The sequence below is a fragment of the Rhipicephalus microplus genome, unplaced genomic scaffold (genome assembly GCF_043290135.1).
Source record: "Rhipicephalus microplus isolate Deutch F79 unplaced genomic scaffold, USDA_Rmic scaffold_66, whole genome shotgun sequence".
Taxonomy (NCBI): Eukaryota; Metazoa; Arthropoda; class Arachnida; order Ixodida; family Ixodidae; genus Rhipicephalus; species Rhipicephalus microplus.
In genome coordinates this window covers 1,625,946-1,649,173 of record NW_027464639.1, presented here as the reverse complement: position 1 = coordinate 1,649,173, position 23,228 = coordinate 1,625,946, and the positions used below count along the sequence as shown (strand labels likewise).

General features: G+C 46.4%; 1 protein-coding gene across 2 annotated transcripts in view; it reads right to left on the bottom strand.

Moving 5' to 3' along the window:
• The window catches only part of LOC142790045 (uncharacterized), a 40,258-nt gene that overhangs the window by 12,440 nt on the left and 4,590 nt on the right, over positions 1–23,228 (bottom strand). Inside the window, exons 1-6 of one of the 2 annotated variants that reach the window (XM_075885078.1) lie at positions 19,547–21,635; positions 18,787–18,942; positions 17,952–18,107; positions 13,529–13,780; positions 12,156–12,366; positions 6,255–6,424 (exon numbers count right to left, since the gene is read on the bottom strand). In XM_075885078.1, coding sequence (XP_075741193.1) covers positions 6,255–6,424; positions 12,156–12,366; positions 13,529–13,780; positions 17,952–18,107; positions 18,787–18,942; positions 19,547–19,549 — 948 coding nt within the window. In that variant the 5' untranslated portion in view covers positions 19,550–21,635. Of the gene's footprint in view, positions 1–6,254; positions 6,425–12,155; positions 12,367–13,528; positions 13,781–17,951; positions 18,108–18,786; positions 18,943–19,546; positions 21,636–23,228 lie in introns of those variants that run through there. The other variant, XM_075885076.1, reaches the window with a different exon arrangement.

Sequence of the window (23,228 nt, the reverse complement as noted above, 5' to 3'; positions counted from 1 at the left end):
TGTGCGGACTAAGCCACCTGCAAGAACTTTGCAAAATTGTGACTTCATCGCACATTGCGTCCGTGAAGCAAACCGCGATCACAAACTTTTTTTAAGAAATAGAAGCTTGATGGTGTAGGAGACATTTTTGAAGTATTTTGTTCGTACTCGCGATAATTCGTACCTTCAGTTAATTCGGACATTCTCTCCGGTCTCGTGAAGTCCGAATTAACGGGGTTTTACTATAGCAACAAACTAAAATGTCGCTCGAAGAATGGTAAGCCGATCAAAACGTGCAGTGCCCTGCTCACGCAGAAATGATGCACATATTCATAAGTACAGATGAGTTCGACATAAAAAGTGTCACAGTTATTACTTCGCTGTGTCTGAAAAGCTCTATGTTTTCACAAATGGGCACTGTGCAGCGAGCGAAGTGACCTTTGTGCACCCGATAACTACAACACAATCGTCCTGGTGAAAGTCCAAGGTGTGCGATTTTCCTCCGCAGCGAGATGAGCTTGCGCACACACAAACATCTACCTCCCACCCACCCCTCCTCCCAGATGGGCAACTTACGCATGGAAAATGAGCGTGTGCCCCCGCGTCGCAATGAGCAGGGCGCCGAGTGTGCCCTTTCTGCCATTTTGCCGATGACACTGAAAATACGCTGTTTCCCACAAGATCGGCACCGCAATGATAAGTGGTGTAAGGGTTGAGGGACATGTGCCTTCATGGCTCAGTAACTAATGCCGTGCGCTCAGGAGCAAAAGGTTGCACGTCCGCTTCCGCGCGCCAGAAAGTACTTTACTGAATTTTTTTGTTCCTTTTCTGTGACACACATATATATACAGGGCATGGCAACGTTTTGGTGTTGTTTTGAGTGCGAATTCTTTTTCGTTTGCAGTCTTGCAGAATGGCGTGGTCAGCATGGTTGAGACGGTATTGGCATTTTCCCATGAAGCAATGAGGTGTGCTAATTGGCTAGAGCAGCGCATTCATATCTTGCGAGAGAAAGCACGCCCGTCATTGGTAGCTGCGCAGCAGTGGGGGTGGTCGCTTCCTCCGATGACGCTCGCTCGCCCCGTTGTTATTTGCCTCGGCCGGCGTCTTCTTCGTCGCTCTTTGCCTCTTGCACTCATATCAATTTCTTTTTCCACTAGTTCTGATTGTTCTTCGTCTTAGTTGTTGCATGCGATGCCGGTAACGATGCCAAAGATGGTGCAGAGGTCCTTTGCACGGAGGCACACTATGCGGTTTGTACAACGTCGCGATGCCACTATTCTGCTGCGACTGCCCACTGCGTGGATGCTTGCAGCGGCGGAACAGTGCTTTCAGCAGTCCCCAGTCAAGAATACTACACATTGAGTAAAGCTGAAGCCCCGATCGCACTGAGTGCTTCAGAAATTGCGGGACTTAGTACGTGCTCCGAATCAGTGCTACAGTCGCCGACCAATTTTTCGGACTTCAAAAATTCGGACTTTTTAGATATTTCGTACTTCAAATGTGCACCATCAGGGTTCCCCAAGGGTTAATGCATTTTTACGCCCGATTTTTCGGACTAAATCGCTTGTTTCGGTCTGCACTACGAATCTGTATGGACGCCGCCATGTTGGGTTTTGCGCCGGCTTGACTAAGCTTAGTGGCTTAATTTTAAAATGGCTTTTCTGCCCCCAAGATTGGTAAGCAAATGTCATATTTCAAGTTTCGGAAGCCGTGTCTGCTTTAGAAAACCAACACGGGACATTTTTTCGTCTTCGGTCACCCATTGTGGTCAGCACTGTTGTCATCGCACCGCACAGGAAGGAAGCGGAGCTACGCAGTGGCGAAGTGAATGTGCCTGCCACAATGACATTAGGGAGCTTTAAAATAGCGTGTCGCGAGCCCTTGCCGTGCGGTCGCTGACACTGTGCATTTGTCTTAACGCGAGTCACCATTTGCGGCCCGCCCGCAGAAAATCCGAAATAGCGTGCAGGGATAACAGCCCGCGAGGTCCGCAAAATGATGTCTGTAGCTTCCGTGCATTTGAGTTTACGGTCGAAGGGAAAGTCCCTAAATTTTTCACTAGGGGGAGCAAACACTATTCTAAAGCTCATAATGCGTCCGCTATACCCGCAACACCCGCAAACGTTATTGTAAAACTCCCTGTATGAAGACTTCGTTCATCAAGACGATGACTATTTCTTGTGCAGAGCCCACAGACAAAGAAATTCTCTGCCGAATTGTACCGCAGTCGGAGAGCGGTTCAGAGGATGACGACGATGATCGCCCGCTGCTGTCGGCAGCGGAGATCGCCACCGCGATGACGCTTTTGTCGAGCATTTACGGTGACGATGTCACCTTGGCACAAATACGGGCGAACCATGGACATTTTTAAGCCTGCCTGATGGAATAACGTTCATATGTTTGACAAAAACCAATTTCTTGGACTGTTAGATTTTTTGGACTTTTTTTCGGTCCCCCCCTGGCCCGAAAAATCGGTGGGCGATTGTATTGAGCATGACACCGAGTGTTTCCGAGATTGCCGGACCCAGCACTTCGACGCTTTATGCCTAAAAATAAATTACCAACGACACCAAAAGATGTAGACGAGGGGAAAGAAGAAAAGAGTGCATCCAAATACTTCTAGCTATTCTGTTGAAGCTTTCTGAAGAAAATGCAAGTTTCAAACTTTCTAGGCCCGTTTTCTCAGAATGAATTTTTTTGCTAGTTGTGATGCTGAGGAAAGCTGAAACTCAAAGACCGCTCATCAAATTTGTGTGCTTTTTTTTATCCTGTTTTTGAATGACTTTTCCAGAGTACAAGCGGCTTCTTTGTCTGAAAATTGGTGTCGTTAATTTATAACATTTCAGTTTTGATGAACCTGGTAATTACTAGCTACACTGAATTCAAGGTCGCATGAATATTTATTGGAGAGAAAATTAAAAAAGGAACGGCTTTGTAGTATCCTGGGATATCTATCAAAAAATGACCACAATAAATTTTAGCTTTCTACTATGTCCTGAGCTTTCTCAATACTCTTCCTCAAGTACCCAGGTGAACAACCCAGTTAGACATCCATAACTCTGGAACTGAAGAACACAGCTGCATGCAACTATTCAGTTCCTCTAGTTTTAGTGTAGCCAATATGCCCTGAAAGTTTCATCCAGATATCTTGAAAAATAAAAAAGTACGGTCTGCAGAGCAGCCTTAAGTTGTTCCCGGAAACTGACACCAGCCTTAATTTTTCCAGCACCGTTACTTCCAACGTTTATTTCTTTTCCAAACACTGCCGTAAAGTTATGAAAGAAAGACAGCTTCACTGGAATGGCGAAGCAATGAATGGGACAGCAACAAATTGTAAGGCTGGCAGCCAACTCTTCTAGATGTGATATCGCATAACTCTATAAAAATGCTGGTGTAAGAAAACACAGCCCTGCCAGGGAGTGATGCTCTCCTCGCAGTGTGCTTGCGTTAAGATCCCAGCATGCACAAGGGTCCACGAGCCTCTCCCGCTGATGCCTGCCAGGATCGCGCACGCATAGCGATCACAACCATGCCCATGTGATTAAAGTCCACAGCTGCGCCTGGAGCGATCACAGTGTTCACGAAACCGAAACTATAGCCATTACGATCAAACTGAAAAGACCACGTTTCAGCCACGTTTCCGGGCAGGGTGCTTGATGGCTTTCATACTTTGCGGCTAAATTCTGGTGCTGCGGTGCAGTAAGGTGCTGGTAGGCAAGTTTGACACAGCAGGGGAGGCTCGGCGCAAGAAGGCACAGGTAAGCAAGTTTGGCACACCGTGGCGCAGCTGTTCCACCCATGGTTAAGGGGGGACGTGGCAAGTAAAACTAATTTTTTTATTAATGTACTGTTTGTGATGAAATTTGGTGTGTGTATGTGGATGATTGTGAGGATTCCAAATATGAAAACCGTTTTCAAATACCTCTTGTACTTTTTGAGTTACAAGCATAATTATACTAATTAATGCTCTTCACACTTAAAGAGATAATTATTGCTAAATGAAATTATTTTTTCATATTATTATGTTCCCAAAGCATCAACTTGTGCAAAGAAGCTATTAGTTGATTTTTCTAGTTCTTGTAACCATAAATAAAATTTCCAAAACATGGATGTTGTTTTGCGCACACATCGCAGTAATTATAAAATGTGTTCTAAAAATTTTAAATGATGAGTAAGAAGAGAGATAAAGCTTTATTGCACTGCTAAAGGCCTCCTGAGCCTAGTGCAAAAAACGGAACGACTCTATCAGTCTTTGTTAAAAAATGACAGATGTTCTAGCGAAGGCACATAGGCGAAAATCAAGAGTTGAGAAAACTGACTTTGAAAGTTCACTCTTGTTTGGAAGTTCACAACATGCCTAAAACACTCAGAATCCTCCTGGGCAGTAATCCTGAGATGCTGTGGCCTTGGCCTCTGTAGAGCGCAACCCAGTTTTGCGCTTCTTTGTCGTGGAACAATGCGCCTTTTGAGCCCTCTTCAACCTTTTGGCATCCTTTTCGGCTGCTCGCCGCAAAGAGCAGTCTCCTGGATTGAAGCCCAGTTGAGCAGTGATCTCTTGCAGCGCACTCTTAAAACATAAAAATGTCATTTATGGCAGATTGTTTTCTGCCAACTGACTGCACAGCCCTCAAAGCACGCACGTTTACCTCAAAGGGGTTCGTTTTTTGTTGCCCGGAGCACCTCGGGGACGACCACGCACTGTTCACTATGCCACAATTGTCACAAAAAAGTTCCATCCTCGCCGCGAGTCCAAGGCAGTGCGTAGTCTCGAGGCGTATCGACCCTTCGTCGCACTTGTTGCACTTTACTGACGAAAGCAGACCGTTCAGCATCTTCTTATTTACAATGAAGAATGTGGAGTCCTTACCGCCGTCATTTTTGTCGCAGCCTTCGTTCAGAAGCTCGAGCTTCCGCTTTGAAGCGGACTTCGATGCTACGGCATCCAAAACATCCCGCCTTGTCTGCGCCCGCTGCGCGATTTCTTCACTGCTCGGAATCTGGGCCGAAACTCGCGATAGAATGTTCGACGCGCGCACGCCCGGAGTTGCAACGGCTGCCGACGCGGTGCCAGCGCAATCGGGTTCGCGAGAGCGTCCATCACGGTCGACGGCATCCGGCGGTCTGACATACGACGATGTGGCACCTTCCACACTCTCGGCCTCACAACAATCAGCGAAGGGTCTGAGTAGAGGCTCCGTGACGCTTGAAGAGCATGCTCCGTCCGGAACTGCGACTGGGACGGCAGCCGCAGTCGTCTGCCCTTTGTTCCAAGCTTTCCGACGCTTGCCGTACTTGTGGACGCTCCGGAACTTTTTTTGCGACAACATAGCACCGCAGTATGAGCAAGCACTCAGAAGAGACCACTGATGTAAACAAAGCTTGGTAAAAAAAAGCACGCGAACTATCACAAAAACAGCCAACTGGCAAAAAACGAAGCGCACGCCGGATGATTCTCGACTCGGCGGCCGCAGATGCGCTCGCGCTTCCAAGGTTGCCAAGGTGCGCGGCGCAGCTTTGACCAGTAAGAGGTCGCGCCTGCTACCACGTGACCCGCGCAGCCAATTGCCGTTCTTCGTTTTCGTTTTTTTACTTGCTCCTCGCGCTTTTATTTTCACTCGGCGAAATACGAGACCGCGACCATCGGGAAGCCGGCTTTCTCCTCTTTCCAAAGCTACCAAAATGGCGGCCCACGGTCAACAACTTGGCGCGTTTGTGCGGCGTGAACAACACCGTTTCAGGGGCTTTTTTTTCGCACTTTTCGGCGACTAGCCTCGGCAAAAACACTATTTGCGGGATTTGTAGCGCACGTTTCGCTGTAATATTTTAGAACAAGGAAGTTGAAGGTCTGAAGATTACGAAAAAAAATAAATCAGAAAATCGCATATTTTGACCAAAATCGGCACTTTACTTGCCGCGCCCCCCCTTAAAAGACCAACTATGTGACTTTTCTTACTGAGAAGTCCATATGAATAACCAGTCATATAATTTGCATGAAATCTGCGTTTAACACATATGAATGCCATGTATACGAAAATACATATGAAACTTCATATGCATTCAATATGTGTCAAAATACACTTTAATGACAAATGACACTTTCCCTTTTTCATGCAATTTTCTTCGCACCGCAAGCTCGAGAACTAATTTACAATATAATAAAGTAATGAAGCCATATTATAACTTTCCCAATTTTATTTCATTATTTTTGAGCTGCAAGGAATTTCTATTTCTCTAGCCATCGTTTCAAGCAAAACAACGCGGCCTAACCATACCTCGTTGGGTGGCAGCAGCGGAAGCACGAGGCAGTCTTCTTTGGTCTCGAATGCATCTGGCACGCCAAGCACCTCCTTAGAGAAGAGCTTTTCAAAGATGGGCACGGTGCCCACTTTCTCAACTTCTGGGTTCGGAGGGGGTCTCGACAAGCCGTGGAGGTCGTGCAGCACTGAGGAGGAAGACAAAAGCCACGCACACCAAACGTTGAGCGCACCACGCGTAATAATCGTCAGCCTGTTTTTATATCTAGCATCCCCTACAGACTGAAGGGCTCTCACAATAATTTACAGGTCACCCTACTTTGTGCAAGCAGATCCCATTTTACCCCCCCCAAACCAAAGTGAAACAATAAATTGGTTTAGATTAATCAAGTGTTCTCTGGGAACTCTAATGTCAACCTTACCATCAATAAGTCTACTATTAGAGGAGAAAATCAAGGTCTAAGTACCATATCTAAATTTAATGCTGTGTTCTGTGAGTGCATGTAGGCCAAGTCTCTTCTAAATGATAAAGAATTTACACTGAGGTCCCAAAAAAGTTGCACTGCATAACCCGAGCGCCTCTCGTAGCAAGTTACTTACATGGTGAACATAAAAAGAGCCAACCAAACCAATAGCAAATGCCATTCATGAAATAAGTGTTTTTGGTATCGCCAAGTCCTTGCACAAGATTTCTCTGTTAACTAGTTCTCTCAAGGAGCGTGTGGAGCACACACTATTAATTCAATGGGACCTATACCGACTCGAACTTTTCATGCACAAATTTTGTTGCACTGATACCAAATATAAGTTAAGCTTTTATGTACATTGTACCCTTAAATTTCTGAAAGTTAATAATTAATGAAAACATATAAGGATCTGATTCTTATTGAAGTGGCAGCACAGATCTTGCTGTATTAAGTGTCCCTGGATTCTATGTATGTTAAGCAGTTTTTTATGGTTCTAGCTTTTGAAAAACAATAGTTATAAATCTTTCATTACCTTACTGGGGATGACTGAAGAAAAAAAAAATGTAAGTCTCCAATTACACTCTCTTTAAACATTCAAAACCTTGAAAAATAACAGTTAACACACTTTCGAGCTTTCCAAACACCCAGTGTTCACACAGCAAGAAATGTTAGTAACTGAGCGTTCAAGTGCCGTGAAAAGCCTGAGAAATGAAACAAAGAAAAAAATTCAGCGACTGATGCTCTGGCTAAAACGATGACCTAAGATGCGTGAAAAGTAGAGAGGCGAATCATCAATAGCGTGTGAATTCGAAAATAAAGAGTTCTAAAAATTTTTTTTTTATACAGACCCCTATGATAATTGTAAAGCTACCTTTCCTGTGATGCAGTAAGTTCAACTAGTCGCAGCTAGTCACTTCCGCAGTGTATTCACGTGCAGTTTTATTGTGCGACGACGCAGAAATTACAGACCCATTTATCTAGATATAACCAGGCCTGAAAAGCATGCGCAACTACACTCGGGGACAACTTTCAGGGGCAGCACAGCCAAAGCTACGTGGGTGAAGCTTCTGCACATGTGTTATTATGCCAAGTAGTCCGTTTTCATGCAATTTCGGTTTCAGTTTCGCAAGCGCATCCAACATGCACTTTTTCGCCATCCACTATAAAAAAATCTTAAGTTTTATGGGGAGGAAATAAATAAAATGTTCATTTTTAAAGGCATAAAGCACGAATCTTTGGAGCGTTGCGATTTATTTCAGAAAAAGAAAGGTATGGCTGAGCAGATTCTGGGCGATTGGAACAACGCAAAGCCAAGACATCATTTCCTAAATTGCAGTGCATACTTGGTCAGCATCATTGTTTTCCTTCTTTAAGAGACGCAAGAACATGCTGGAGAAGCTCATAATATTTTTTTAAGGGACGCAAAGGCAGCGACGGGAAGCAGCAGTCATGACACCTATTGGTCATAAGTGGGCGTCTGATGTTAGCAAATTCAAATTGGAATGCAATTTTTACCCGGCAAAGAACGCCGTTTTTTTTTTTTTTTCACAGTCAACAGGGTAATATACATTAACGCGTCTGTTACCCAGGCATAGCACTAGTAACGACTACCGTATTTACTCGCGTAATCCTTGCACTCGCATAATTCTCGCACCCCCCACATCGCCCAAGAAAAATACGATTTCTTTTTTTTTTTTCGAGTAATTATCGCACCCCCGAAAACTGCCGCAATAATGTCGTCTGCTCGTTCCAGCCACTAATGATGATAGCGCATGCCATTTGGCGCCATCTCTTAAGCATCAAGCATACTATTGCACGCAAATTCAATCCAATCTAAGCCAAGCCGAAGCGGCCAGTGCGCGTTGCGGCGTGTTTTGTATGCTGTGTCGGTAATCTTGGCACGTTATGGTGTGATACTGAAGCTACACGGCTGCTTCAAGTTGCAAGTGATAGATAACAACGGCACTAAACGATGGCAACAGGGCTGCCGGTAGGCCCTTCGGAGTCTATGAGTTTTGTGATCGCTACTGGTTACGGCAGCTGAACGCCACCAAGATGCGTTAGGCCTGCCGTGGGCCTAAAACTGGGATTGATGGTAAACTTTATTTCGTCAGAAGGAAACTGCGGACGATTCTGTTAAATAGCCATGAGCCCAATACTGACGTCCTACGCTTACCTTCTGGCAAGGTTTCATTTGGCGTTGCATAAGTTTGTTGCCAGACTTTGAGGTGGTTGTTGTCAGACTGCCGCTAAATTTGGCAGAAAATTTTTTTTGTAGTTGTGGCTTTTCTGTAAGAGTTTGGTGCTATCCGCGGTGAATTTCGCGAGTGCATGAGCGACGCTGGCCGTTTTAATTAACGGAATGGACCGAGCCTAGCAGAAGTCGAGCGCGGCGCTGCTGCGCAATTAAGAGGCCATTTTAATTCCGTTTTAATTAACGGAATGAACCGCGCATTACAGAATTCGTTTTCTTTACGGAATGTACCGCGCCTAGCAGAAGTCGAGCGCGGTGCTGCCGTGCAATTAAGAGGCCATTTTAATTAACGGAATGAACCTCCCATTACAGAAGTCGAGGCGCGTTCTCTTGCTGTGTGCGCAGCTGTGCGATTAAGATATCGCGTCTCAGTATTAGGGATTACGGGGAAAACTGATTAGAGTCGCAGGAGGGGTTGCGCTGCCCCCCTTCCCCTTACTTTTATTTTTTTTCTCTCTCTCAGCTGATCGTGTCGCGTCGACCGCGCGCTACGACGGGGGACGCTACGCTTCCCCTAGCTGTGTCAGCACAAGACACATCGTTCGGACTCGTATATACATGTGATGAATACCGTATTTACTCGATTCTACCGCGCCCTCGATTGTAACGCGCACCCGATTTCCACCGCGAAAAAAAAAAAAAAAACGTAAGACATCGATTGCAACGCGCACCCATTTTTTTTTTTGCTGGCCCGCACGATCACACCACTCGAAAAAACGATTCCTTTCGGGATTGTCTTCCATTTAAATATGAGGTACGGGCGAAGCTTGTGCCCATCTGACGTGTAACAGAGCATTGCCGTCACTGTAGTTTTACCGTGGACCGATGTCAGCCCGCGAACTTGCTTCGCCCCCTTCTTCTCGACAGTTGTGGTGCCAGGCATGTCGAAGTAAAGAGGCGTCTGATCGGCATTCCAGATTTGCCCAAGCAGGTAGCCGTTGTTGCGCCGCAAGTTTAGGACGAACCTCTGAAAACTGTAAAGCTTTTCATCGTACTTCTCCGCAAAAGTTTTCGCATATGCATGTTCCCCTTCGGAGGGAAGAGCCTTTCCTCTTCATATAGTTAATTAGCCAGCACCTGCTCGCTTTAAACAGGCTCCGCATTAGACTTTTTTCTAAGACTAATTGCATAGCCCGCACTTGGAGCAGTTCTGTCGTCATGGGCCGCTGTGCCACTCGCTCCTCAAGCACATACTCGCGGAGCAGCTCTTCAATTTGCGGAAACCGACCCTGCTGTGGTTCACTGAAGCCTTTGCGTGAAGCTTTGCTGTCGACAATCTTCTGCTTTTGTTTCCGCCGGTCCCGCACGCACGTTTCGAGAAGGACCACGATGCGGCCCGATTTCCGTCCGTTTCTGCACACGCGATGACTTTTCTTTTAAAAGCGGCATCGTGGTGCACTCGAGTTTTTGGAGTCGACCCTTCCAAGTCGTCGATGCTAATGCACTACTAGATGACGAACTCCTCAGCACACGTACGAAGTGCTGCACATGGTAAACACATAGGCAGAAATAGCCGACACATCATGCCAACGCACGTAGGGGGCGGCCATTTTGTATTTGCGATGGCAATAGATTGACCGTAATTTTTTTGTTCGTACTCGATTCTAACGCGCATGCGATTTATGAACTCGCTTAACCGGAAAAAAGGTGCGCGTTAGATTCGAGTAATTACGGTAAGCGTTCCAAGGCTGGTTAATCGGAGTACGTCGGATATGCTACAGCTATGTACGCCTGGAAGGCTTCTTTATCGAAGCAGATGGAGTGAACTAAGCGCGACTTGCGCGTACCTGTAAATGGGACCCAGCCGACGAGCCGCAATTTTCAGCCAAGAAGTGCACCGCGGATAGCACCAAACTCTTGCGAAGAAGCCACAACTACAGGAAAAAAATTTTCTGCCACAATTAGCGGCAATTTGGCAACAACCACCCTTCCAGTCTGGCAACCACTTATGCAACGCCAAATGGAACCTTGCCTACCTTTTAAGGGCTCCTGTTGAGCGACGAACGCTACCATTACATCTGCAACGCCCACAAGCTGTGCGTATGGTATTCTAATTCTCGACTATTCGCTTGCACTTGTGTCTCAAATAAATCTTGCCTTGTGTTGAACCTCTGCTTTTATTGTTGAGGTAACTCTTAATTAGTACTTCTCAAAGCTTGCTGTTAGTTGCTGGTGTGAGAATCCCGGTTTGCGGCCACTTCGTTTTTTTTTTTTTTCGCTCGGTAAGTTCTCGTGAAAAGTTCTCCCCACGTAACTCTCGCACCCCCCAACTTAGCATCGATTTTTCGGCAAAAAAAGTGCGAGGATTAGACGAGTAAATACGGTACCTCCGTAGACATAGTCGGGAGCGATGTTACGGTACACAATCTTCAGCGTTATCGTATCAACAGTATTAGCCAGCTGAAACACTGACCACGTATGCAAAGCAATTTAGGAATAGGGTCATTGGTTTAACGTACAGTTTCCAAGTGCAATTTTTCTTCCAAGCAGCTGGTGTTCTTGAAGACTGGCAGGTCGCCAGTGTCACTTTTATGGCGGCTATAGCGATCCGAGTACAACTTTCGCTGATGATATCAATAGCACACAAATTTTTGGTGAGTGCATGTGCGGGAAACAAAATATTTTATGACGTACTACTGTCTACGTTTCTCCCTGCTCGATGAATACAGATCACCTAATGAACCCGCACTGATGCTCGTTCACAAGGTTCGATGTGAACTTGCTGCAACCGAGCAATGCCATATCTTGTTTACCGGGGCAGGGAAAAGTGAAACGGCACCAGAAAACAAGAAAACTAGAAATAGCAAAGAACAAAAAACCTACACGGGTGATGCTTTGTAATAATAATTCGAACAATCTTGTAATATTCACATCTCTTCTTTTTATATTTTCCATTATGCTACGCAGCATACCAAAGTAAGTGTTCATGGACTACGAGCAGAAGCGTAGCGAGAAAAGGTGCGCTTGGGCTTCGTAGCCTTGGCTGTGCTGCTACAGAAAGTTGTCGAAAGTTGGCTATACTTGCCTGTGATATCTGATAGATATGTATGTCTCCACATAAATTCATCTCACTCATCTCGCCTTCGAAATTTAGAGTCGGTGCTTTCTAAACAACCACCTCCTTAGGTGACCAATGCTAAGCTGGAAACATCACGTATGCTCCAATGTCACACGAGTGCTGTAGAAGGTAATGCATACCATTGGCCACAGCTTGCCACTCCTGGTGCTCGCAGGCAGCCAGGCTGGGCAGCATGGGTTGATGCAGGGGCTGCGCGTACTTGGCAATGACCTTGGTCAGGAAACGGCCTTGCATCTGAGAGTTTTTCGGTGGGCGAGTGCCCTGCTGAAACTGCAGCATCTTGCGGTACAGCCTCATGCACGTCTCCCGGCTCACATTCTCGTTCCAGTTCTGCCAAGAAAACTCAGCTGTTTCACATGGGCACATGCAACAATTGCGTATGGAGCCAGTCAAACCCTACGCCTGCAGAGCTTGTCCTGCACCTAATAAATGATGCAGTCAAATCCAGTGAACACCACATAACCAACACTCAACTGACAACACGTACATTTAAACCTGCCTATAGTGAGCATCCATACAACGAACTCCTCAAGAATACGCAGTTATTCAATCCCCCCACCTGTTTAGCCAGAGAAATGTCTCTTAGAATGCTACAACTATTTCTTATCCGAATCCCGCTTTCAAGTACGATCTATACCCAAGCAACTGCGGGGGAACACTTGATTTAGAGCACGCGCTTTGGCGGTGCCCCTCACAACACGGAGACAAGGACCTCACAGAGCAGAAGCGGTGCACGGTGCTCCTCGAAATATCAGCATCCACTTTGGGCCCCCACTCGCACGCTTTTACCCATGGGTACAACTTGCGATGCGCAGGGGGATGCTATCGATTTGGACTCTATATGAAACATGACAGTGAAAATTCGCCGAGAGAGTCTATATAATTTCTATCACAATAATAATGCAGTTCTTAATAGCCAAATAAATAAAAGACCTGCCTTCCATTTTCTCTTTATTTGCGCATCTTTTTTTTCGAAATTTCACACTGAAACTGTATATAACGAAAATTTGTGTTTAAGAAATTTTGGAGGGGAATGCATCAGTTTCGTTATCTCTAGGTTTAACTGTAAGTATTGATGTAGCTTCAGTCAACCGACTGGCACAACTAAAGCTGTGTCTGCACTGTGCGTGGTGGCGTGGCTCAATCGGGAGTAATGCTCGATCATTGGTAGTGACACTGGTGGCCTCAAGGTCAAGCTGCATTTTTGATGCGCTGGCGGTGCGATAAACAGTGATAGCCGACTCATCAAACCCAAGACTCCGGTGCAGTACAGCACAATCTATATTGATATAATCAGGATGACACAGTAAACTCAATTTCGCGCAGCTTAGCACAGTTTTGCGCAAAAGTGGAATCACGGCAAACAGCTCTAAAGAAAAGAGCACTTGCGAGCAGTGCTTGACACAAATGATCAGAGAGAGCTCTTTCATGCAGCGGCAACTATATTCTGTCTCCGTCATTCCAAACAGGCAAAAGAAGTGGCCGTGGCTACCTTGACCAGCGAAAGGGCGGCACGCTTCATGACATCTGTGTTGAGGAGGCGTCTGATGCGCCGGTACAGGTCCATGCGCTTGTCCATTCCTGTCAGACGGGCACATCGCACCGCAGTCATGGGAGCCACGGGTACCGCCAGGGAGCGCTCCACGTCAGCCACTGTGGGCTCTTTGGTGCGCAGGGTCTCGTACAGTCGCCGGTAGCGCATCAGCAGCGTGTTGGATGCACGCCAGGGCATGTCCCTTGCCGCCTGTACAAGCGTCACAAGGAGAGGCTTTGAAGGCGAGAACAGTGACCGACAACGGGGAAGTGCATTTGTCGTATTTCCGAGATCCAATAAAATAAAGATGTACAGACGCAGGTCGAACTAAATACAGTCGACGTCCGATTTCCCGGATGCCTGAAATTGCGGACATGCTAGATTTCTCGGACTCATCTGTGGCACTGCCAAGTTCGCTATAGAGTCAATGTATTAAAAAGTCAGAAATTTCGGAGGCTTATGGCCTTCGGCATCCATTTTCCCAGACTTTTTACTATGAACCGCCGATCCAAAGTCACCACAGACGCCGCCATTTGAGTTGTTTTCATATCCTCGCGTCACCAACCACCGCACCGCAGCTGCCTTAACCTCGAAACCGCACATGTCAATCCGTTGCCAGCCATAGCTTAACAGTTTAGGTAAGCCAAACCTCACTCAGTTCGTTCACGTGTTGTTTTGTCAGCTTTGCGGTTGTGTCTGCGGTTGATCGTTTCCTGCTGCGCGCTATCTTTAGTGATCTCGTTTCCTGACCTTCAGTATTTACCGAGTTACTAGCTGTTTCCTGCTGCACTTTTCGTCAAGCAGATTCACCGTTTCCAGTGATGGCACCAACTGCTCCTTCGTCTTTGTCTGCGCCTTCGAAGCGCACAGAGTCCCCTCGTAGGTTCCCTATGGGAAAAGCTACGCTGTTGACCTCAGGTCTGCCGTCGGCATGCTAGGGGAATCTTGAAAGGCGGTTACCCAAGAGACTCTGCGAAACTGTTCTTTCAATGCGGGCTTCAGACTCGACGCCGAGACGGTCGTCTCGCCCCAAGTGGACAGCGTGTGTGACGAACTGCCATCCGCGGATGTTCCCTCGACAATCTGCGCGCTGCCGGCGAGTCGATTTTAGTCGGGATAACCTTTGAGGGCTTCGCCGACGCTGACAAAGACCTCGAGCTATGTGCGGACCTGACCAATGACAAAATCATTCAAGTTACGCAGGACTCTGATGACTCTAACACTGAAAACTAAGAGCCATCGAACACAGCCAACGAGTTCGGAGTTGACGTGAGCACTGATGACACTGTCATCGGTGTACAGTGGCAACACAACGTTGACTGAAATTGAGGCGGACATGATCGCGGGCAAGCGGAACGCCGTGCAAAAGAAAATAGGAGACTTATTTGCCCCCAAGCGCTGACGTATGAGATAACGCCAGCCACCTCGGTTTTTTTTTTATGAATGGCTTTTTTCAGAGCCATCTAAACGATGCATTGGTTGAATCGCAATCGGAATCTTGTACTCCCACCGTCACCTTCTCAGTTAGCGAAAAATACCTACAAAAAAAGGTGCGTTTTCACATGCATTCGTTTATCTGGACTGCCCAATTTTCCACACATTTTCACGGTTTCTTGAAGGTTCAGGAAATCGGACGTTGACTGTAACATACATTAATGTGGTATGGGACAGCATGCCAGCGTGAAGACCATACCACCAACTTTGAATACAGACCCTGTACTCTCTTGTGAACTCCTTCTCATTGATGCAGATTCATTCGCGTGCATTAAGAGCACTCAATTTCTTATACAGTTAAACCCCTATCTAAGAGACATGCTCCGGGCAGCAATTCTTGTCTCTTATATGAGGTGTCTCTCATAAGCAGGGTACCCCATATGCATTTTCTTATCAACCCGTACTTTACTGTTGGCACACTGGTGCCTCTTATACCAGTATCTCTTATAAAGGGGTTCGACTGTAGTTATTAACCCTAAATTGCATGTTATTGAAACAGACCAATTGTAACTGTACTTTCAAAGCTCCCTCTTTATGGCACCAGCAACAAGTGACACACACTGCCATTTTTCAGAGCACCCTGTTTAGTGGCGGTGTGAATTGTACGAAAAGCTTTGTTTTTTTTTTAATGCAAAATACGAGGAATGGGTTAAGCTAAAGATTGTATATGACAGAGTGGACATTAAGGTATTACATAGGTTAAAATTGGAGTGATATGTTTAAAATAAATTTGTGCAAGCACAATTACACATTAAAAGCCAATTGAATGGGGCTTGTTGCAGCGCCTGACGGGTGAATTCTCGACTACGTGCTTCTTTCTCGACTACGAGCTTTGGCAATGCACGAAACACAGGTAATCCAAGCGATAAACTACATCATCATCATCATCATCATCAGCCTGACTACGTCCACTGCAGGACAAAGGCCTCTCCCATGTTCCGCCAGTTAACCCGGTCCTGTGCTTGCTGCTGCCAATTTACACCCGCAAACTTCTTAATCTCATCTGCCCACCTAACCTTTTGTCTCCCCTTAACCCGCTTTCCTTCTCTGAGAATCCAGTTAGTTACCCTTAACGACCAGCGGTTATCCTGTCTACGTGCTACATGCCCGGCCCATGTCCATTTCTTCTTGATTTCAGCTATGATATCCTTGACCCCCATTTGTTCCCTAATCCACTCTGCTCTCTCCTTGTCTCTTAAGGTTACACCTATCATTTTTCTTTCCATTGCTCGCTGCGTCGTCCTCAATTTAAGCTGAACCCTCTTTGTAAGTCTCCAGGTTTCTGCTCCGTAGCTAAGTACCGGCAAGATACAGCTGTTATATACCTTTCTCTTGAGGGATAGTGGCAATCTACCAGTCATAATTTGAGAGCGCTTGCCGAATGTGCTCCAGACCATTCTTATTCTTTATCTCGTGGTTCGGCTCCGCAGTTATTACCTGCTTTAAGTAGACATAGTCTTTTACAACTAGAAGTGCACTATCACCTATCTCGGAGTGCTGCTCTTTTCCGAGGTTGTTGTACATTACTTTCGTTTTCTGCAGATTCATTTTAAGACCTACCTTTCTGCTCTCGTTGTCTAACTTCGTAATCATGAGTTGCAATTCGTCCCCTGAGTTACTCAGCAATGCAATGCTATCGGGGAAGCGCAGGTTACTAAAGTACTCTACATTAACTCTTATCTCTAACTGTTCCCATTCTAGGTTTCTGAAAACCTCCTGTAAGCACGCGGTAAATAGCATTGGGGAGATTGTGTCCCCCTGCCTTACACCCTTCTTGATTGGTATTCTGTTGCTTTCTTTATGAAGCACTATGGTAAGAGTTGATCCCCCGTAGATTTCTTCCAGGATGTTGACATATACTTCATCGGCGCCCTGATTCCGCAGTGTCTGCATGACGGCCAATATTTCAACTGAATCAAACGCCTTCTCGTAATCTATGAAGGCTATGTATAGTGGTTGGTTATATTCTGAGCATTTCTCTGTTACCTGATTGATAGTATGAATGTGGTCGATTGTTGAGTAGCCTGTTCGAAATCCTGGTTGTAAAAGCGAAAAATTGCATTTTTTTTTTTGAATGGCTGAGGACTGCCCTATTCAGAACACCCTGGCAAATGGCTGCCAGCCGACTGTTCCGGTGATGGGTGCAGTGAGATGGAATTCATTCGCATACAGTAAAGCTTGTTCAGTGGCTGTCGAGACTTTTTCTGGAGCTCTGCGAATTGCGAAACTTGGTGTGTGAAGGGAATTTGAAGTGCAAGTGCTAATCGAATAAAATATTTGTCTAATATTTCTAGAATATTTGTTAAAAACTTCAAAACGAAACTGCAGAAAAAAAGGGGGGGGGGGGGGGGGATCCTTAAGCTTCGTCTTTGAGAGTTCAACGCGATGGCGATATCCTATCCCTAGTGCCCACTTTAAAAACTTAGTGAATGAAATCATTTAAAACATGCTACACTGCCACTAAGGCCGTTAAAGGCACAGGCGCAACAACGTGTGCGCCTCTGTAGTGGGTGACCGGCTTTAAGCCAGGAAGTTTAAATCATTATTATAATTCCATGCTCGTACACTCAATGGCAGTGAACGCTTGTACTAAGCATCTAGGCCAACAAAGTGCCGGCCGGCAAGGTAGCCACTTCGCTTAGTCATGTGTTACTGCAGTGGCAATGCTTGGAGCTAGTGCGGCTGCAATGCCTCTCCACAGCGGATCACAACCGGTCACAGTTGCACCCTGGCTCCTTAAGGTCATTGCGACTTGATGAATGAGCTTGAGAACAGTGTAGTTGCAGCACTTCTGCTTGATTAACATTAAACTCACCTTGATTGCCACAATTTTTACACGGATTCGCCAGCTCCCCTGCAAGCGTAGCAAACTGATGAACGATCTCACCATGGCCCAGTGGCCAGCTCCGTACTTCTGCACCAGCTGCAGCAGCGTGCAGTCCTCATCCGAAGTGAACGGCCCCAAGACAAACTGCTGGGCAAAGTTGTCCATGTAGCGATCCCTGCACTGGCCGTGTGTACGACCTGGCACCATGCTTGCCACCTGAAATGTGGCCAGGACACTGGTTAATTAAGAGTGCACTTCAGAATGGTGAACTGATGGGCTTCGATAGAGCGTAACCGTGTGTTCATGATGGTCATAACTCGAAAGGACGCCAGGATTTTGTGCGAATTATCAGAGAACTCATACATATGACTAGGGGAAACATAAAAACTCGTGTAGCGTTTGTTGTTTTTTATTTCTCAGGGTTACAGCAATGTCGCAATCAGCTCTGAATGATTGCATGTAAATGTTTTAGACATTAGGGGTTGCAGTAGTACTTATTATTATGCAGCACTTGCAATTGTGAATAATTAAAGACAAAAGACATGCTGTGTCCCACAACTGCTTGTTGCTCCTAACCAGAGAGCTTTTTTGCATTACGCATGTGTACTGTGGCAAGAGCGACTTATGACAGTGTTCAGTACGCAATACACTAAGAACAAACTTCCTTTTTGCAGTGCGGCTGTTCCAGAGCTTGGCTGGGCGATTAGCCTCAAACTCGAGACTTAGCTGCAGTTTGGCACAATTTCCATTATTGCTATAAAAGAGGGCATAATAAATCTCATTTGGCACAGGAGTGGAATCGCCACTATCGTTGGGATTCTACAGTACACACAGGGCAAGCGAACCGGCAGTGCCCACCGGTCCACAGCAAAATTAAGGGAAACAAGTGGCTAACCTTGGACCAGCTAACGTCCCCGTACAGCTTCACAGCGACAAGCAGCATGACATCTTCCTGCGCTGACCAGCGGCCCCGCTGCATGTTCGGATACAGGGACCAGTGGTAGCGGTTTATCAGCTGCTTCTTAGACCGGCAGTCCATATAGTGACACACCTGCAAGAGCGAATGTGCGAAAACAATCGAGGCTTGCCCTATCGAAACAGCAGCCGAGGCTGCGCCTGCCGACAAAAAATGGAGCCGAAGAGCAGTCCAACACCACCAAACGTGGCAGACACGGCAGTGGGACCGCTATTTGACTCCTTGATGCAGACCTAAAAGCAGGCACAAGCAAGAGATTCGGCCCACTTAAAAAGCATGATTTTACCAGTGTCAAAAATACATCTGCGCACTGTGCAGTCTGAACTGGCACATGGACAAGGCCAGCTCGTCAACAGGACTACACTCAATCAATCAATCAATAAGGATTTATTTTCAGCTTCAAAGACAATCGATGGAGCTTGGTGGGTAAAGAAAAAAAGTCTTAGATCAAGCTTGACAGGGTGTGTAACAACGGGCTTGGCAAATGTGGCAAACGGAGTGCAGTCAACTGCAGATTTTTTGGACCCTCTAAGCAGCGAAAAACTCCGAAAATTCGGGCAGCCCGAAAAAACGAATGCAAGCAAAAAAAACACATTATTTTACTGATAATTTTCAATGCAAGCAAAAAAAAAAAACGCACCATTTCGCTATTATTTCTCAATGCAAGCGAAAAACGCACCATTTCATTGATATTTCACGGATCAAGAGGGTCAAGGTCGAAGTACCAGACTTCCGGAACTCTGCCGAAGCATCAGTGGGGTGGCTCTGAAAAGAGCTGTTAAAAAAAATGCATGCAGCTGACCGCGGGTGCCGTCAGGGCAGCCGGTGTTAGAGCTGCAGTGGCTTGAAAAACTTGATCCTTCTTTGAACGACGTTCCACTTGCATGTGATCACATTCGCCTCGATCTGAGCAAGGGTCATGTCATCACTGTACATCGATGACAGCGTCATCAATGCTCGCATCAATTCGGCGGTCGTTGGTGGCGCAGGCGTTGGTTCCTCATTTTCGACATCGGAGTCGTCTGAATCCGCCATAACCTGACTGACTATTTCGTCGTCGGTTAGCTCTGCGCAGAAGTCGAGCTCGTCAGCGTCGACGAACCACTCAAAAGTTATTTCCGTGGGCATGGAAGCACCAGCAGGGCGGAGATCGTTGATAATATCATCCATGAGAGGCACAAGTCAGTCACGCTGTCGCTTTCTTCAGGCAAGTCTGCAGCCTTTGTGTCAAATACGAAGCCCGTGTGCGAAAGCAGTTGCGAAGTGTGTCTTGCTTTACCGCCTTCCATGCGTCCGCAAGCATTTCGACAGCAGACCGAAGGTCAATGCTGTAGCCTTCCCCACTTTCCGAGCACAGCACCACGCGGTTGAGTATACGTGAACGGTACAAAAGACTCAGATTACGGGTAACGCCTTGGTCCATCGGTTGGAGGATCGCAGTCGTGTTGGGCGGCATGAATTCCAACTGGATAGCCTTCAAGTTATTGATGTGACCATGAGCAACGCAGTTGTCAACGAAGAGGAGAACACTTGTGTTTTGTTGTTCAAACTTCTGTCCAACCTGCGGACGTAACTCTTGAACAACTGCTGCGTTACCCATGCCTTTTTGTTGGCTTCGTATAACCCTGGCAGCATTGCACCTTTAAAACACCTCAGGCTCTTGGACTTCCCGATTACTAACAAAGGAAGTTTCTTGGTGCCAAACATGTTGCTGCCACCAAGAACGGCCAGCCATTCTTTGCTATGCTTGCCACCATGGCATGCGTCACCAGCAAAAGCGAGTGTTCTTTCCGGCAGCAGCTTGTAAAACAAGCCAGTTTCGTCGCAGTAAAAAAAGTTGTCAGCAGAGAACTGCTGCAACAAAGACTGGAGTTTTCCGCAATAACTGCACTGTCGACGGCGCCGCTTTCGCCACACATCTTGAACTTGAGGTCATTCCGATGCTTAAAATTTCTCAGCCATCCATCACTGAACTTAAAATCCGTGATGTCCATTCGAAGCGCGAGAGTTTCTACTTTTTGTTTCAAGATGCAGCTCTGAGACTGGAAACCGCTTGGCAATCATTGAATTAAGCCACACGACCAGAGCGTCCTCAAGCTTTGGATGAACACCTCGGCTTGCATTCATCTTTTGGGCACCAGACGGTTTTTCGGCCGCTTCCAAGATCTTGTCTTTGTTCCTCAGGAAATCGGAAACTGTTTGCTTGGAAATGCCGAACTCCTTGCTCACTTCAGCCTGCGATCGGCCACTCTTCACTAACTTAATAATGGCGGCTTTCTTCTCCATCGTTAACCGACGGTACTGTTTTGCGCGCTTCGATGCCATCGGCGAGGACGACGAAGGCGGAGTGGGAGCCATCGCAGGCAAGCGAAATCCTCCCGATGTTAACAAAGGAGTTTGCTGACGAGCGTCGAAGCACCTAGGCTTAGCATTGCAGAGCACACTTCACACAATCGCACAACCACGCACTAGGCTAGCCAAACACCATGTGGGTTGCGTAAACAAAACAGCGCGACGGTGCCTCTGGTACTCTGGAGGTGACACTGGTAAACCACGGAGGAAGGAACCTCCGTGCTGGTAAACATTCAAGATAGCCAGCGTGGCCAGGCCAAATCGGTGTGTGACGGTTAGTTCTAGTTCGAAGTGGTGAAACGCTTCGCGAAAGCGCTGCGTGGGAAGCCAGAGCCGCACGAGCACAAGCGCTAAAGAAAAAGGAATTTTATTGGTGCCAAAAACTTTTCGAGTGGACAGTTTTGATTGTCAGCGAAGCACTCTTGCATGATAAACACGGCCAGTGTTAGAAATCTCTGAGGCCGTGTACGTTTCTTCGCTAACGATCAACAGGTCCAAGCAACAGATGCCGGCACAGTAGACCGGCGCGCTCATTTATGCGATCGTAATCGTGTGTGACAAAGTTGTGGTGGTTTCCACTGGAGGTCAGTAATGGTTTCCGACCTTCCGTCGCGTCAAAAAGTCGGGAAAATCGGACTCCGGGGGGTTCGAGTGTCCGAAATTTCAGACTTCCTTATATATTGATTCCATGGGGTTCGTGGTGGTGCCGCGAAGATGTCCGTATTATCGGGCATGTCTGAAAATTCAGGTGTCCGAAAAATCGGCAGTTGACTGTATGGACTAAGGCAAAAAACGGGTACATGGCAGTTCTCTTCACTGGAACAACATAAATCAGCTAATAAAAAAAGAAAATGTACATACAAAACAACAAATAATCTAATAAAATGCACATGGCAGTTCCTTTCACTGGAACAACATAAATGAGCTAAGAAAACTGAAAAATGTACACACAAAAAACATAAATGATCTAATACAATGCACACGGCAGTTCTCTTCACTGGAACAACATAAATGCGCTAATAAAACTGAGAAATGCACACACGAAAAAAAAATGAATAAAGCGCGCATGGCAGTTCTGTCCATTGGAACAACATAAAGCTGTATTAGAACAGTTCCATACTACAAACAAAAAAAGTTTGTTATACAGTAATACCTCATTAATTGGAACTCAGTTATTTCAAAATCCCACGTATTTCGAAACACTTCGGTGGTCCCGTACTTCTCAATCTAAATGTGAGCAGATAACTTGAAGCGGCGGTCAGGACCAGTCTGGTTAATTCGAAAACTTTGGGTGCCATGTGCCCATTCCCGATTTCGCTGCGAATCTTCGGAAAGGACGGCCCTTAAGAGCGACAAAGAAATGCAACGAAGCAATACATATGAGTGGCAGCTGAAGCGTCCCAGCTTCGCTACTTCCAGCTCAAAAAAAAAAAAAAAAAAAGAGAGAGAAGAGAGAAAAAAAAAAAAGACAGTTGCGTGGTCAACCGAAATGTGCGCTTGCGGAAAACAACACAAGCTTCACTATAGCACAGTCAGTCATGCATGGGCTTGTCGCTGGGTGCATGGTGTTTATGACAGTACGGCTGAAGAAAAATAATCGCGTAAGGTGTGTTGAATAAAGTGTTTTTATGTATAAAAAACCTGCCAAATTTGGGCGTATAATTATTATTTTGTAAAAACAATTCGGTTGCATTGATTATAACTGTTTGTTTTTTTGCGCTTGCGTCCTTTGACGTTTGGTAAGAGCACTAGTTCGTTACGTTGTCGTGACGCACTTCCCGAGGCCAGGTTTGGCGGAGTGTCCTCTCTTATCTTCGTTCTGTGCTTCCTATACCCTCCATGGAACGCGATATTCGCTCGCAGCGCCGGACGAACGCCTGTGTTTGGGGGCGGTACGAAAACATGGCGGCGCATTGCAGACATGCACTGGGGGACGCCATCTTGATGAGAACTGAGGATCTGAGTGGCGAGAGGGGGGGGGGATTTAGCGCCAAATTCAATTGGGATGC